We start from the raw sequence: 13,955 nt of genomic DNA on the forward strand, positions 1-13,955 counted from the left end.
GGGTTTGGATTGTCAGGCATGGCCATGTCACAAGCTCTGCAGCTGAGTTGGTGGATGTTTTCAGGAAGAACAGAATCTATCCTGGACTTTCCAGGATTTGATTTATTATATGTACACCAGGTAGACCCAGGTGTATAAACACGTGTAAATGTTTGTGGTGCCATATACAAAAGAAAGTTAATATCAAAATTTAGCAGTTGCAGCAATAGTGAAAACAGGGCTGTGTTTGAAGTGAACTTGAAATACAGTAATACTTAGTAATGCAAAATGAACTAATAATACAAAGCCAAATACCTTGTGACAGAAAATCTACTGTTGTGCTATTATTAGGGTGTCAAGGGTTGCAATGACAGTCTATAGGATTTTTTTTAGTTGGCTTTCTGTTGCATAAGGGGGTGGTGGATGTTTTTAAAATTCTTTCTATATATAATCTGTATGCATTCTGCTCATTTGCATGCAGAAATACATACTTCAAAGAAAATAAACTTGCTGAACTTACATGAAATCTCTTTTATTATTTTTTAACAAAAGCCAAATTGAAGAGCATTGGTATTGCTTAGCTCAGTCTTTCTGTAAGTGACAAATTGTGAACACTTGGTGAAAAATAGCCTTTAAAAGGATTTTATTTTTTTTCTCCATTTTTCTGAAAGCTTGCTGTCATCTATCATCATGACTAGTTAAAATGTTAATCAAGAAAGGCTTTTAGAGGATGTAAGAAAAAATACAGTAAAATATGTTTTTGTTTTCTGAGGTACTTTTGCAGGTCTTTAATTTTCAACTATGTAGTAGTTGCTGAAATTGAACTCCTGGCATCTGATGTTTCATTTATGTTTTGTAAACTTTCAAGGCATCATCGGTGTACCTTGACTACTTGCTGCTTTAAAGCCCTGCAGTTTTAAATGAAGTTTTTGCAGAGGGTGTTTGGATCACTGGTGTCATTTGTCATGTACTGTGACAGAGTAGAAGAAAGCCTGGTCAAACTGGTCAGCAAAGACAGGCTGTCAATGAGCATGTTTATTTTTGCTTATTGCTCCTTTATCAAGTACAGCAATTATGCTGTACTAGGGGATCATCTTGCATGAAGAACTTGTACCACTTGTTCCATTTAAATTTGCTAAAGCAAACTATGAACTGCAGCTCTAATCAAAACTGATCATCTGTCAGCAGATAATAAATGAGATGGGATTGAAAATTATAATATAAAATAGAATATTATTAAGTATGTTGAAATGATCAGGGGCTGGAAGAGTGTATGACCTATGAAGAGGGAGGGAGGAAATTATTTCTTTAGCTTGGGGAAGGCTTCAGAAATCCCACTATCAGCCTTCTGATACCTACAGGGCTTTCATCAGCAAGTTTTAGCCAAACCCTACAGGTAGTTACAGAACAAGACAACAGGCACAAACTGAAATGGGATATTCAGACTAGGTTCAAGGAGAATTTTTTTCCTGTTGGGACAGTCAGGCAGTGGATCAGGTTGCCTGAAGAGTTTGTGGAGTCTCCATCATGGGAGTTTTTCAAGACTGGAAAACCTGGCCTGTTGCCATAGCTGACCCTGCTTTGAGTGGGAGGTTGGACTAGAGGCTTTCTGAGGTTCCTTTCAGTTTGAATCCCCCTGTGATCTCATACAAAAACTGATACATGTGCATGCACCCTCTTCTGCCTCTCTTTGCTGACAGAGCAAGTGAAAAAGCAGTAGAGCTGCACTTACCTGCAAATGCATATCTGTGTGTAAGACAGTTCTTGAGCTGACAGCTCCCACAAGTAGGACACTGTCCCTGCAAAGCTGATGTATTTAAAGATGCATCTCTTCCTTTTTTAATATTTTTGTGTGGGTTTTTTTGGCTGTAGCTCTCTACTGGTTGTCCTGTAAGCAGCAGATACTGATTTGAAAAAACCCTGTTGTTTTTCTGAGACCATAGTCTTTATTAATTCGCTCAATCTAAACTCTTAAGTTAGGTAATGAAGTACAGATAGATGGCCCTGGTTTCTGGAATGGAAACAGCCCTCTAAAATAGGTTAGTTATTGGAACAACAATACTACCTCTTGGTATATTTGATTATCTGGATGGATTTCCACACACTTCCCCCACCCCAGTATGGAGGAGGTCTTTTCCCTGAAAGACTTTGAGAAATCTTACTTGGTACAGTCCTTGCTTTGAATTTCAATTGACTGGATTACTTGGTAAGTGTTAGAAAGGGAAGTGAAGTCTGCTTTATTTTAATACAATATATGTATAATAAATGTAGGTACCCAGAAATAGATGTTTGCAGATTTTGCAGACACTAGAACACTGTTTGTGGGAAGTCAGCACGGAGGGTATTTGGTTTTATGTCCTCTATGAGGTAGAAGGAAGCACTTTTTAAAGCAGCATTAGAAAGGCAAGAAGTATGAGTGTGTTTGTAAACTTTATAGAGTGTATAGGTACAAACTTGGGCAGATTTACTAATGTTTTTTATTCCTTTTTACAGTCTGAAATGCCTATTGCCCCATTTCACCACCTTTTGGTCACTTTTGAAGGGTTAAAAGGATGATGGAAAAAAAAGGTGCCAGTTGTTAATGGGTCTTGAGTGCATTGGAGAAAATATTTTTTTTTTTCAGTGTCAAGAAGTGAAGTGGGAAGTTTTCAATTATTTTTTTATTGTATGAATGTTAGAACACTGTTGTTGCCTGACCAGGGCTTCATAGTATTAGTTTTTAAGCCATATCAAATTCTGAGGCTTTCCAAAAATATTGCCTAATTCTAATGGGTTGGAAGTGCCAAGATTGGAACCTGAGAATGGAGGGCATGCAATGTGTAAACTGGGCAGGTAAATTCAGCTAACAGCAGTTCTCTCGTTCCCTCTTGGAAAAGCAAGAGCAAACCCCCTGAAATTTGGATGAAACTTCATTTCTGATTACTACATGCTCTTTCCAGCAGCTTTATGAAAAATCACACCCAGAATATTATTTCTTCCCATAAAAGAAATTCCTTGATTATTGAATTTCAGTGTGCTGGTCTGAGGCTTTTTTTGGTGGTTTTTTTTTTTTGTTTTGTTTTTGTTTTGTTTTTTTTTGTTTGTTTGTTTGGGTTTTTTTGTTGTTGCTGGCTTTTTTTTTTGTTGTTGTTGTTGTTTTGTTTGGTTTTGTTTTTTTAAAAGTGAAGACTTGTCCCTCAAATTTCAGAGTGGAATTTTTCTGGTTTGTTCTGATGAAGTGTTGTCAGATCCAGTTGTATATCAGTTTCATTGTGATGACTTAGTGTGGCTTACTTGCTGGGGGAATTAACCTGACTGGGAAGTTGTCTTGGCCTTAGATATTACTATTCTTTGGTACTGTAAAGAATGATATTTGTGTCTCCCTTTGCAGTACTTCTTCAAATGCCTGATTATAACTTTGTGATGGAAGTAACTTCTACATAAAAGTTCTGAAGTGTAAGAGGTGTAATCATCTTCATGTTAATATTTTTAATTAATGAAATAGATTCTTTTCAGTTAGAGTACAAAATCACCAGAAAGATCTTTTTGTGCAGGGGATAATTTAAGTTCTGCAATAGATATGTTCTGGTCTTTTCCACTGTGGGATCAGTATTGTGAAATATTACTGTTTGTACATATTTGTGGCACAATGTGTGGCTAAATTTAGTGGATATTGGGAATAATAGTTTGTTGCTAAATACTGAGTTGTGTTTGGGTTACCTAATAACCAGTTGCATATGGCTTGGGCAGTTCCATCTCTAAGGACATATAATGGATTTTTAGAAAGATGATAACAGAAATTGTATTTAGCAAAGAGAAATTAACCTATAAATACCTTGAGCTTCATGTCTTATATAAAGTGATCTCTAATGAGAATTAAAATTTTGCACATCTTCTTTTATTAACTGGTGCATTTTCTCTTTTGATTTTGTGTATATATTAATGTCTCAATTCTTATCTTGCTCAATTGTCTTTATAATTATCTTCAGTTTAAAATGTTTGTCTCTAAACTGTGCTCTGCATCTTACTTTCCCCTCTTACATGGTTTGCTCTTTCCATGTCAGTGCTGTGTTTTCCCAGTTTATCCCTCCTGTTGTCTTTGCACAGAGTGCTTGGAATGGTGTCTTGGCTGCTGCTGACCAGAGAAAGCTGCCGGCCTAACAAGGGAGCTGCTATAGGGATGCGCCGTAGTGGGAGCAGAGTGTTTGCATTGGAGATGTGTAGGAAAAGGAGAATTCTCTTTCAGCTGGTTGGCCCTGAATTTTGTAAAACAACCATAGTTTTGCATCACTGGTGGCGGGCGTGCAATAAGCCTAAAATTCCCAGCTGTACTGGGAAAGGGCATCACTGTTCTTGGCTTCCATTTCTGATTGCTGCAAAATGAACTTTCTCTGCTGTTGCTTTTCTGGTGTTTTTCCTTCTTTCCCTCTGTTAAATATCTTCTGTGTTCTCCTTCTACTTAGAACTCCATTAGGTTACATTGTTTCTCACACACTTGCTGTTGTAACAGTAACTTGACTTTTTCCTCTGTTTTGCTCCTCTTCCTGCGTATTTTGATGTTTTAGTGTCAAGTTCTAAGTCTGAAACTGGAACACTCCGAAAGATGAAAAAAACCTAGAAATTTTATAATAAATTTTCTGATAATAAAATTTCTAAGTGTAGCAGCACATGGACTTAAAGTATAATCAGAGCCAGGGCTTAGGGAAACCGTCTCATGGCTGACTTATTTTCTTGAAGCCTTGTTCAAAGTTAAACCAGAATGTTGCTGCTGGGATGCAAGTTTGACCCAAGAGTTTTACAAACTGTTTTAATGCTGTACATCATCAGCTCCACCTTTCTTGTCAGATTGTTATTGTCAGTCTGCTTTAGAGGAGGAAGAGAGGCTGATCTTGTTTCTTTGAAAGACTTGAAAAAGTGACTTGAAAAAGATTTTATTAGGGGAGTGGCAAGTGAGAGGCTTCAGTTTTAGACTATGACTTTGTGGGTTTTTTGGGAAGTTCAACGAGAAAAAGATGGGGTCTTAAAGAATGGATATAAAAATATTTAGTGTTTCTGAAATATATGGACGAGAGAAATGCAACAAGAGCTTGGAGTGTCTGTGAATTTTGATGTGAAGGGTGAAATGTGGCTGCAGTAGTAACCTAGAAATCAGAGATTTTCTTATTCAGTAGCTCCTGAGATATTTTAATGTTGGGAAGCTGTATACCTAACTGCAGTTGAAGAAGTAGGACAGGAGAAAAGAAGGAGCAAATTGAGATTGACATCTTTTGTTTTAATGTGCAGGTCCAAGTAGTAAGAAATAAGGAAGGTCTGTACTTCCTGGTAACTTATATTTTAGTCAGAACATAGTGTTAGAGACTCCTTTAAGAGCACAGTCAATATTTTGGAGAGATTATATTCAAAATTGATGATGTTGACAGGTTCCCAATATATGTCAGTTGCCTTTCTAGCTAAAGAATTTGCAGTAGGATTGGAAATTGGTTGCTCAAGGTCTGCTCTTTTAGTACTTGTTTTGAAAACAGGTTGTGAAAGTTAAAGGCAGCTGTCTTTTTCCTGTGGTCTTTCTTTTCCATAAAATTTAACTTTAGAGCAGCCCTAATTTAAATGCTGGTAAAAAAAAAATCAGTGATGTAATTAACTTCCTTTTTTTTTTTTAGGAGATTCTATGCACTTTTGAATCTGTTTCAATACTTCTCTGAAGGGCAGAAGGAGCTGAATTCTGCCTGATTCCAATTTTCAATGTTGTTTATAGATTCTTGAACTAAATGTTATCCAGTCATTTCAGTTACTTAGCCTTTTTCAGACTTAGAGAGTTTTTAGTACAAAGTGTTCATACAACTTTCTGAAAGGTCACGTAGACACTGTTGTATCTAAACTAAGACAGAAACCTTTGAGACTTAGCAGCTTGTGTTTAACACTCCAGGTATCCATCTCGAATTGAGAAGATAGATTATGAAGAGGGGAAGATGTTGGTGCATTTTGAACGCTGGAGCCATCGCTACGATGAGTGGATTTACTGGGACAGCAACAGGTTGAGACCTTTGGAGCGACCAGCATTGAGGAAAGAGGGGCTGAAGGATGATGAAGAATTTGTTGTAAGTGGTACATTTATTTTGGACTTTTGTAAACTGCTCTACATGTTTTCCTACATTAAATCTCTCTAGCACATAATACTTAATTTTTAAGGAAAAAAAAAATCGAAATTATTTAAATATTGATTACTAAATTTGTTTAAAATAGGATTTTAAACCTGGAGAAGAAGTCCTAGCTCGTTGGACAGACTGTCGATATTACCCTGCAAAGATTGAAGCAATTAATAAAGAGGGTATGTATTGCAATGGACCATTGGAAAGGTCTGCTTGAAAATGCTGTGCTGTAGATTTAGTCTGCTTAAAAAAATTGATATGGCTATAAAGTTTTCCACTCTGCCCCAATATTAAGTGAAAATGTTTCTTGTATCAAATTTAGTTAAATGTTTGTCTTTTATCTGTATCAAATTTGAAAAGTGGAATTTCTCCTAGAAGACAAAAAGTTTTTGTAAAATGTTGTTGCTGTTTCAATGATCAGAAGTTCCTGTGCCCAGTCTTAGGACTATTTTGTACTATTGCTGATTTGAGTTAAAGTTCTATTTAAATTTTCATAATTTCATCATTGTTTTAATTCTTATTATTGGAGAAAAACAATGGAAATAGAAAAATAAGGGGACACAGATTAAATACTTCACAATGATGATATTTCTAATGAACATAAGAAATTTACATTTTTACTGTAGTTTAGAGCAATTGAGGACTTGGATGTAAGTTGGACTGTTTCCCTAGTGTGGCACCTTAAATATTACATAACTATTGCAATGAATTATGAGCAGAAGTGACAATAGCTTAAACATACTTGGAATTGCCCAGCTGGACAAAGAGTAACAGTATTAAAGCAGGGTTTCTGTCGTTTGTGGTTTTTTTGTACCTCTCTTGATCTTGTGTAGTGGTAACACCTGGTTACTCTTGTCATACAAAGTAGCATGCAAAACATAAAGCTTTCATAGTAACAAAGTGTGTTTGTTTCTTAACTACTCATAGTGATTCCATCAATCCATTCTAGGAACATTCACAGTGCAATTCTATGATGGTGTTATTCGATGTCTTAAAAGGATGCATATCAAATCTATGCCAGAGGATGCAAAAGGGCAGGTAAGAATACTTAAAGTAATTGCTTTGTTAGGTTTTGTGTAGTTGTTTGGGTTTTCATTGTTTGGTTTGGTTGGTTTGGTTGTTTTTTTTTGGTTTTTTTTTTTTTTTTTTGGTTTTGTTGGTTTGGTTGGTTTTATTTTTTTATTTTTTTATTTTTTTTTGTTTTGTTTTGTTTTTTTCTATCAGACAGTAGAAGTGTCAGTAGCATAACTAGATTTAGATTAGTCTTTATTCTAGGCCCTGCACTGCCTTGCTTCACCAGTTTATGGATGATGCCTCAGAGTGTGCTGCTCAAGTGGCCTTGCCTCACTGAAATGTCTGGCTGCTGGACACTCCATTGCCAACTAATCTCTTCACAAAGCCTTGTCTTACAGAATTTACAAAACCAGAGGCATCCAATGACTTTTTCCTCTCGTGTCTTTTCAGGAAAAAAGCTTTAGCTTATCAGCAGTCTGTGCTGCTGATTTTTTTATTTTATTTATTCCCCACCCTCTGCCTATGTCTTTTGTTTGCTACTATGAGAACTTTTTGCCCACATGTTCTTACAAACATGACTTTGGGAATTTTTCCCCCTGTATCAGAACTTTCAGGCAATCAGACAGATAAGTATTTCTTGTCTCTTATAATGTCCAGTTGCTGTTAGAGGAGAGATGCTGAACAGAAGCTGAGGGAGACTATGAAACAGAGGACATGATTTAGTCACTAGGCCTATCTTTATTTGTGAAAGGGAAACATCATTTAAAACTCTTACATGCTTTCAGTGCAAATGCCATTGCATTTATTTTGCATGGTAACTGTGTTTAATATTTAATGAGAAATTACTCCACTGAAACTATTTGAGACAAAATCCATGAAAACTGGTCTTTATTTGCTCTTAGTTTTCTTCAGAATACTTTTAACTTTGCAGACTTCAAATATTTCATAATTACCATTGTAGCCATCCATATTGTGACCAGGGCAGATGGATAATTGAATTGGCTTGAAAGCATCTCCACATCCTGGCCTCCAGGGTAAAGGTAGCTGTATGGTAGGGTTGATCCACTATGCAAGGGACACTGGAACTTAGTGCAGACATCACTGCATTATTTAAAAGGTGTTTCTTGAAGGAGATTAAACTGAAATGTATAGTCACACTAACCCTGGCTTCTTGCTGCAGTCTTACAGTAACTGTTGAACCAGTGTCTGGTATTTCAAGGAATACTGTCAGTACAATAGTAAGTTAGGAAGCTTGAGTGTTTCTTTTTACTTCATAAAAAGCAAAACCTGGGTAATGTGATTGTGACAGAAAAGAAACAAGCCTTTTGTGACAGTGGAAAGAGCTCCCTGATTCTGTCCTGTGCCTTTTCTAGGGAGCAATGTTGTGTCTAATCTTTAGCTATTACTCTTTAGGCTGCAGGCAATTTCAGCTTTCAAAAAAAGAGTAAATCCATTACTTCACAACCATTACGTTGTCCAGACTTGTTTGGTGGCAGTCCAGCTCATCTCTTATTTTTAATTTTTCTCAGTAGTTGAGAGTTATGGTGCCACTTATGCATCTTGGGGGTTGAATGTAGGCTGCTTCAATCTTGAGAAGGAATTGGGGGCACAAATTTCTGAGATGGATTTAGAATTTTTAAGTTGTCTGGATACAAGAACACCTCCAACTCTGCTTTGTGTAATGCTGATTGGTACTAGTTATAGCATTTAATCCTGCAAAATAAGAAATAAGCATGAAAGTCTGTAGCTTTCAAAGGCAAAGACATAATTTTTCTTGCAACTTCTTTTGCAGGTAGTGCAATGGAAAAATGTTTGTTTTTCTCAATGGTTTTGTGTTTTTTCAGGATAAAAACATGAACTAAGATTTGGTTGATAATCAGTTATTTGAGACTGAGCTTTGTTTAAGCCTCAGACTCCCATGGATATTTTTTTTTAATTATGTTTTTTGTAAGAAAATATTCACTAAAATTTATGTATAGGTTACAAAAATGCCAAGACTGTAAACTGATTTGAAAAATTAAGTAGAGTTGTCAGATGCAACACTTCATGCTTCATTTAAACTTATAACCTGTATTTTCCTTGTATCCAAACTAAAAAATACATTTCCAGAGATGAGTGTAAACTTAAGATACTTCGAGTTCTAGTACACCAATAAATTGTAAGATCTTTGTGGAAGGTGTGTTCTAAGCATGCAGAATTCAAATTACTTGGAGAGTGATAGAGATCAGTTAATACTTTGATTTGAGCTTAGTGTGACTTGAAGGAAAAGACTGTAGGTGCTATAACACTCAAACTATTTCTGAGTTGCAGCAGAAGTGTGTTTTAATAAAATTCAGTAATGAGGGTAGAAAAGCAAAATTTTTAAAGAGTGAAAAATATTTGTCTCAGTGCAATGAGTCTTCAGGCTCCGCTGTGGTTCAGATAAGCACAAATTATTCAAAATCACACAGATCTGTGACTAACGTAGTACAGAGAGGGGAAAAAAGGGATATTGAGACTGCCCTTGTGAGAGCACATATGAAGTGTTTGGATAACTTACTTTTTCTGTTTCATGTTTTTTGTTTTATCTTCGATGTAATCAGGCGCGCGAGAGGGAGCAGATAGCGCCGGAGCTGAGATTAGTGACGGAAATCGAACCAAAAGAAGTGAGTTTTGAGGAGGGATTTGAAGGAGAGGGAGGGGACTTGGCACACAGGAAGAGGAAGCTGAGGAAAAAGCATGGATTTGCGAATGGGCCAGAGGAAAAAAGAAGATGTGACAGGAGACAATGTGAGCCAAGATGTAGGTGGGGCAGACTGTGTAGAATTGAAAGGTGAGGGTAAGGAATCCAGGCTTGACGTGGAATCAGCCAGTCTATAGATTAATGTTTTATGTATGTGTATGTATGAACGTGTGGGAGGTGGAAGTTATGGTGTGACAGAAGAGGAAAAAGCAGCTGAATCCTTAGTACTGTGGAGAAGCAAAAAGGTGGTGGTTGTAGGCAGGTGGAGGGAGAGCGATGTATGTGTGAATTCTGCTACTGACGCAAGGGTTGGATTTTGGAAATTATTCTCGTTTTGCCTTCCCACTGTTGCAGGATTATGGTTACACAAGGAATATTTTAAAATACAAGTTTTTTAGCCAATTGATGTGTAAGGCTGTTAAGTAATTTCTGCTGATGTATTTCTTGATCATGCAATTTCCTATGTTTTGATTTAGTGAATCTAATTAGCATAATGACAGTTTTCCTCAGTAGTCATAAAGTAATGCTTTGTTTTCTAACTGCTGTGGGTCATTACTATTCTCCTGTCAATTTTCTCAGCTTACTTGAAAGCTTAATTTTAGTAAGAAAGAAAAAGAAGGAAATACACATTTTTGGATGTATTTTATTTTATATTTTTTAAAGTTGCATATGTAAATCAGAAGCTCACTGAGGTGAGATACTGAGGGAAGTGGGAAATCAGGCTGGATGATGCAGAGTAGCTGGTTCAGTTACACAACTACTTCCAATAGAGAGACAATGTCAGGAAATGAAAGAAAAGTAGGGAAAACTTCTCTTAGAAGGATTTTGCTTTTACTCTGTTAATTTCAAATGTGTTCTTATTTGGGCCTTTGGCTTTGTATGATCTGGAAATTGTCCTACTGTTAAAATTTGTAGCTAATTTCTGTGATATCTATGATATTTAGCGTCCTGCTATTATGGTTGATGGAATACATACACTATTAGCCTGAGGCAGATTTCAGAATTTATCATGCTTTAGGATCTCACTATTATTCTTCAATTGTTTTGTTAATTTCTTGGTAAAAATTCTGAAAAAGACACAAATGTATCCTTTTGAAGGAGGAATTCTGTGTGCTCTACAAAAAAAATATAGTCACCTTACCATCTTAGATGCTAAATAATTCTCACATGTCAGGAGCTGTGCTGCTGAGCAATCACTCAGCGGTAATTCAAGGTTAAAAAGCAGGCATTAACTGAGTCACTTTAGTGCCTGTATGTTTACTGCAGAGTCAAAACAAAAATGGACCCACAGAGTTTCAGAACAATTCAGAATCACAAAATTGTTTTAAGTTGGAAGGAATCTCTTGTCATAATCTTGTCCATCCCAGCTGCTTCAGGTTCTCTTCACTGAGTTTAAATTTGTTAATTATGTTAATCTTGGAAAAAAAGTATAACTGTCACCATAATGAATGTGTCTCTTCTCTGGTTTCTGAATGTTCAACCTTTGTTTGCTTCATTGTTATGTGTCCTGCTACTGTAAACTCCATGCTGTAAGAACAGTGTCCAAGCAGTGAAATGAAATACAAAGAAAACCACAAAACTCCTTTCCATGTTGCACCAGCTGCACTTAGACCAGGATACTTGGTTCAGCATCGTCTTTTGAAGCTTGGTATCTTCTGAAAGCTTTTGATTCCAGGGTGCTTAGCTTGACTGAAAATTAGGATGCTCTTTAGAAGCTGTTTTGATGTAGGCTGCACTATTTCCCCTTCCCACTTTCTTCATAAGATCTAATCTCCAGCCATGTTACTGATCCTCTTCATCCCTTAGCCAGGGTACAGTGTAAGACTTCTACTCTCAGATCTCCTAATTCCTCACCACCACAAATAGCTCAATCCTTTTTTTTATCCTTGTGATGGGCAAGGCTCTGGATGGACTGGAGCTAGTAGGTGTGCTCATTTTGGCTGGCCAAAAGAGGTATGTGTGCTTTTGACTGACTATGCAGATGGCAGTTAGAAACGCTCATTTGTGCTGGCATGTCACAAGTGGCCTCAGTAGTTGCCTGTTGTGTGAGCATTGCCAAAGTGCTTCCAAACTTTGCTGCTGACTAGTGTGAGTGTCTGCATCTTGCACTGACAGTGTGGACATGGTACACTTTGTCTCAGAGGAATCAAAACTGTTGCTGTTTCTAAGTATGTAAGTTGGTGTAAAGAAGAAGCATAACCCATGTGAAGCAGTGATTTAAAGGTATTGAACTATGGAAAAGGAAAAGCATAATGCAAGGAGAATTAACTCTGTATTTGTGTTATGATTTCCTTATATGTCAAAGAAGGCAAAGAAACCCTCAACAGAACAGAAACTTGAAAGGCTTATAATATGTAATGAGTGGGGAAAAGGTTGCATTGGAACAAGATTTGTAAAATCAAGCTACTTTGAGTATCTCATATAATGGCATAACAACAAGGAGATATTTCAGAATAAAACAGTCTGTATGCGGTTGGAAAAAAAAAAAGTACTATTTGTAAAGCTCTCATGGGTAATTAGACAAAAATGTCTTTATCATGGTTTTTTTTTTGTGTGTGGTAGTACTTGTAATTCAGAGCACTCAGATGCTTCATTCTGACTGGTTGATCATTTCTGCTGCCTTCTATATTGCACATAACTTCTCCATGGAAGAATTTTGTATGTCAGTGTTATAGAAAATTAAAAAAAGTACTTCAGTCAAAAGGATCAAGTTACAATTTTGGCAGTCAGATTGATCCCTGACATTCAGGAGACATAAGGCTGGAGTCTCATTGCTCTAAATTAGTGGAAAGAGCTTGGCTCAGCCTAGGAAGTTCTCTCCATTGCCTTGTAAGGTGGCTTGACTTGGTCTAAATGTCAAAAAGTAGATTAGAGTGGGATGTATTGTTCACCCGTTCAATGTTTCTGTATGGTACAAATAATCAACTATGCAAAATGACACTTAATTACCTTAAATACAGATTGTGAAATTCAGTCATACTATAGAGTACTTTATTGAAGTTATGTGAGTGAAATCTGTGATATGTAATACTAAAAGAGTCTGTAGTTGCTCTAGAAACAAAGGTGTAATGAGATAGGAGTTATCCCTGGTTTATCAGTTGAGTTCAGGAGGAATTCCATGCAGCTGGACACTGCTTTGAGGCAGTTGTTGCTTTGCATAATAGGTCAACAACTATGGAATTGTGTGTTTCAGAGTGAGAAGGGTAAGAAAAGTGTCAGTCTTCTGGGACTGGGAGCTCCTGGGTTTCTAAAGCAATGGCACAAAAAATAATTTAATAGGGAATGTGTACCGCCAGAATTCTATATATAGTGGTTTTTTTGAAGATTTTTTTTTCTTTTTATCCATGTGGCGTACTGATAATGCTTCAGGTTTATTTGGAAATTTGGGAAGGTCAATTTTACCACTCTGAATAGTAACCATAAAAATAAATTGAATTTCATTTGAACATTTCTAGATAAAGTTCACTGGGTTTACGAGTATTTTCTGTTTGAGTCTTAGGCACTTTATAATACTTACTCACCATTTTTTCCTTTTTGGAGGATTGGATAGCTTTGGTCAAAGCTGCTGCTGCTGCAGCAGCCAAGAACAAAGCAGGAAGTAAACCTAGAACCAGTGCAAACAGCAATAAAGATAAAGAGGACAGAAAATGGCTAAAAGTCCCTTCAAAAAAGGAAGAAACCTCAACCTCTACAATCATGCAGGAAGTCCAAAAAAAGGAAGAGGAGCCTACCTCTAGTGACACATTTGGTAAAAGCACATTCTATAAACACAAAATTGATTTTTCTGTGGTGTTGAACTCCTGTTGCTCATTTTGCAGTTAAGTAATAACCAATATTTTTAGAGGAAAATGTTGCATTTGCTGTTATGATGACCTTCTGATACATAATAGTAATCAGTTCAGAAACTATTTTTATCAGATAAATCTAGTTCAGTCTAGTTCATTTACTGCTTGTGCTAAACTTCTGACTAACTTTATCAAGAGCAGAACATAGCTTTTTATTAATGATTTCATTGTACAATTTGGTTGATATTCCTGGATCTTCTCTTCCCTGTGAGATAATCCCTGATCTTGTTTTAAGAAAAAAAAAAATTCCAGTAGGCATACTATATCAAT

The 13,955-nt window shown here is 36.5% G+C and overlaps 1 protein-coding gene across 5 annotated transcripts in view; it reads left to right on the plus strand.

The window, feature by feature from the left end:
* PHF20L1 (PHD finger protein 20 like 1) overlaps nt 1–13,955 on the plus strand; it is a 56,108-nt gene that overhangs the window by 2,529 nt on the left and 39,624 nt on the right. For 3 of the 5 annotated variants that reach the window (XM_041407510.1, XM_041407512.1, XM_041407513.1), the window contains exons 3-6: nt 5,882–6,053; nt 6,199–6,283; nt 7,054–7,142; nt 13,381–13,588. In XM_041407510.1, the coding sequence (XP_041263444.1) occupies nt 5,882–6,053; nt 6,199–6,283; nt 7,054–7,142; nt 13,381–13,588 (554 nt within the window). Of the gene's footprint in view, nt 1–5,881; nt 6,054–6,198; nt 6,284–7,053; nt 7,143–9,700; nt 9,764–13,380; nt 13,589–13,955 lie in introns of all 5 variants that reach the window. The other 2 variants (XM_041407509.1, XM_041407511.1) reach the window with 1 other exon arrangement.

The sequence above is a fragment of the Onychostruthus taczanowskii genome, unplaced genomic scaffold (genome assembly GCF_017590055.1).
Source record: "Onychostruthus taczanowskii isolate IOZ18803 unplaced genomic scaffold, ASM1759005v1 scaffold27, whole genome shotgun sequence".
Classification (NCBI taxonomy): Eukaryota; Metazoa; Chordata; class Aves; order Passeriformes; family Passeridae; genus Onychostruthus; species Onychostruthus taczanowskii.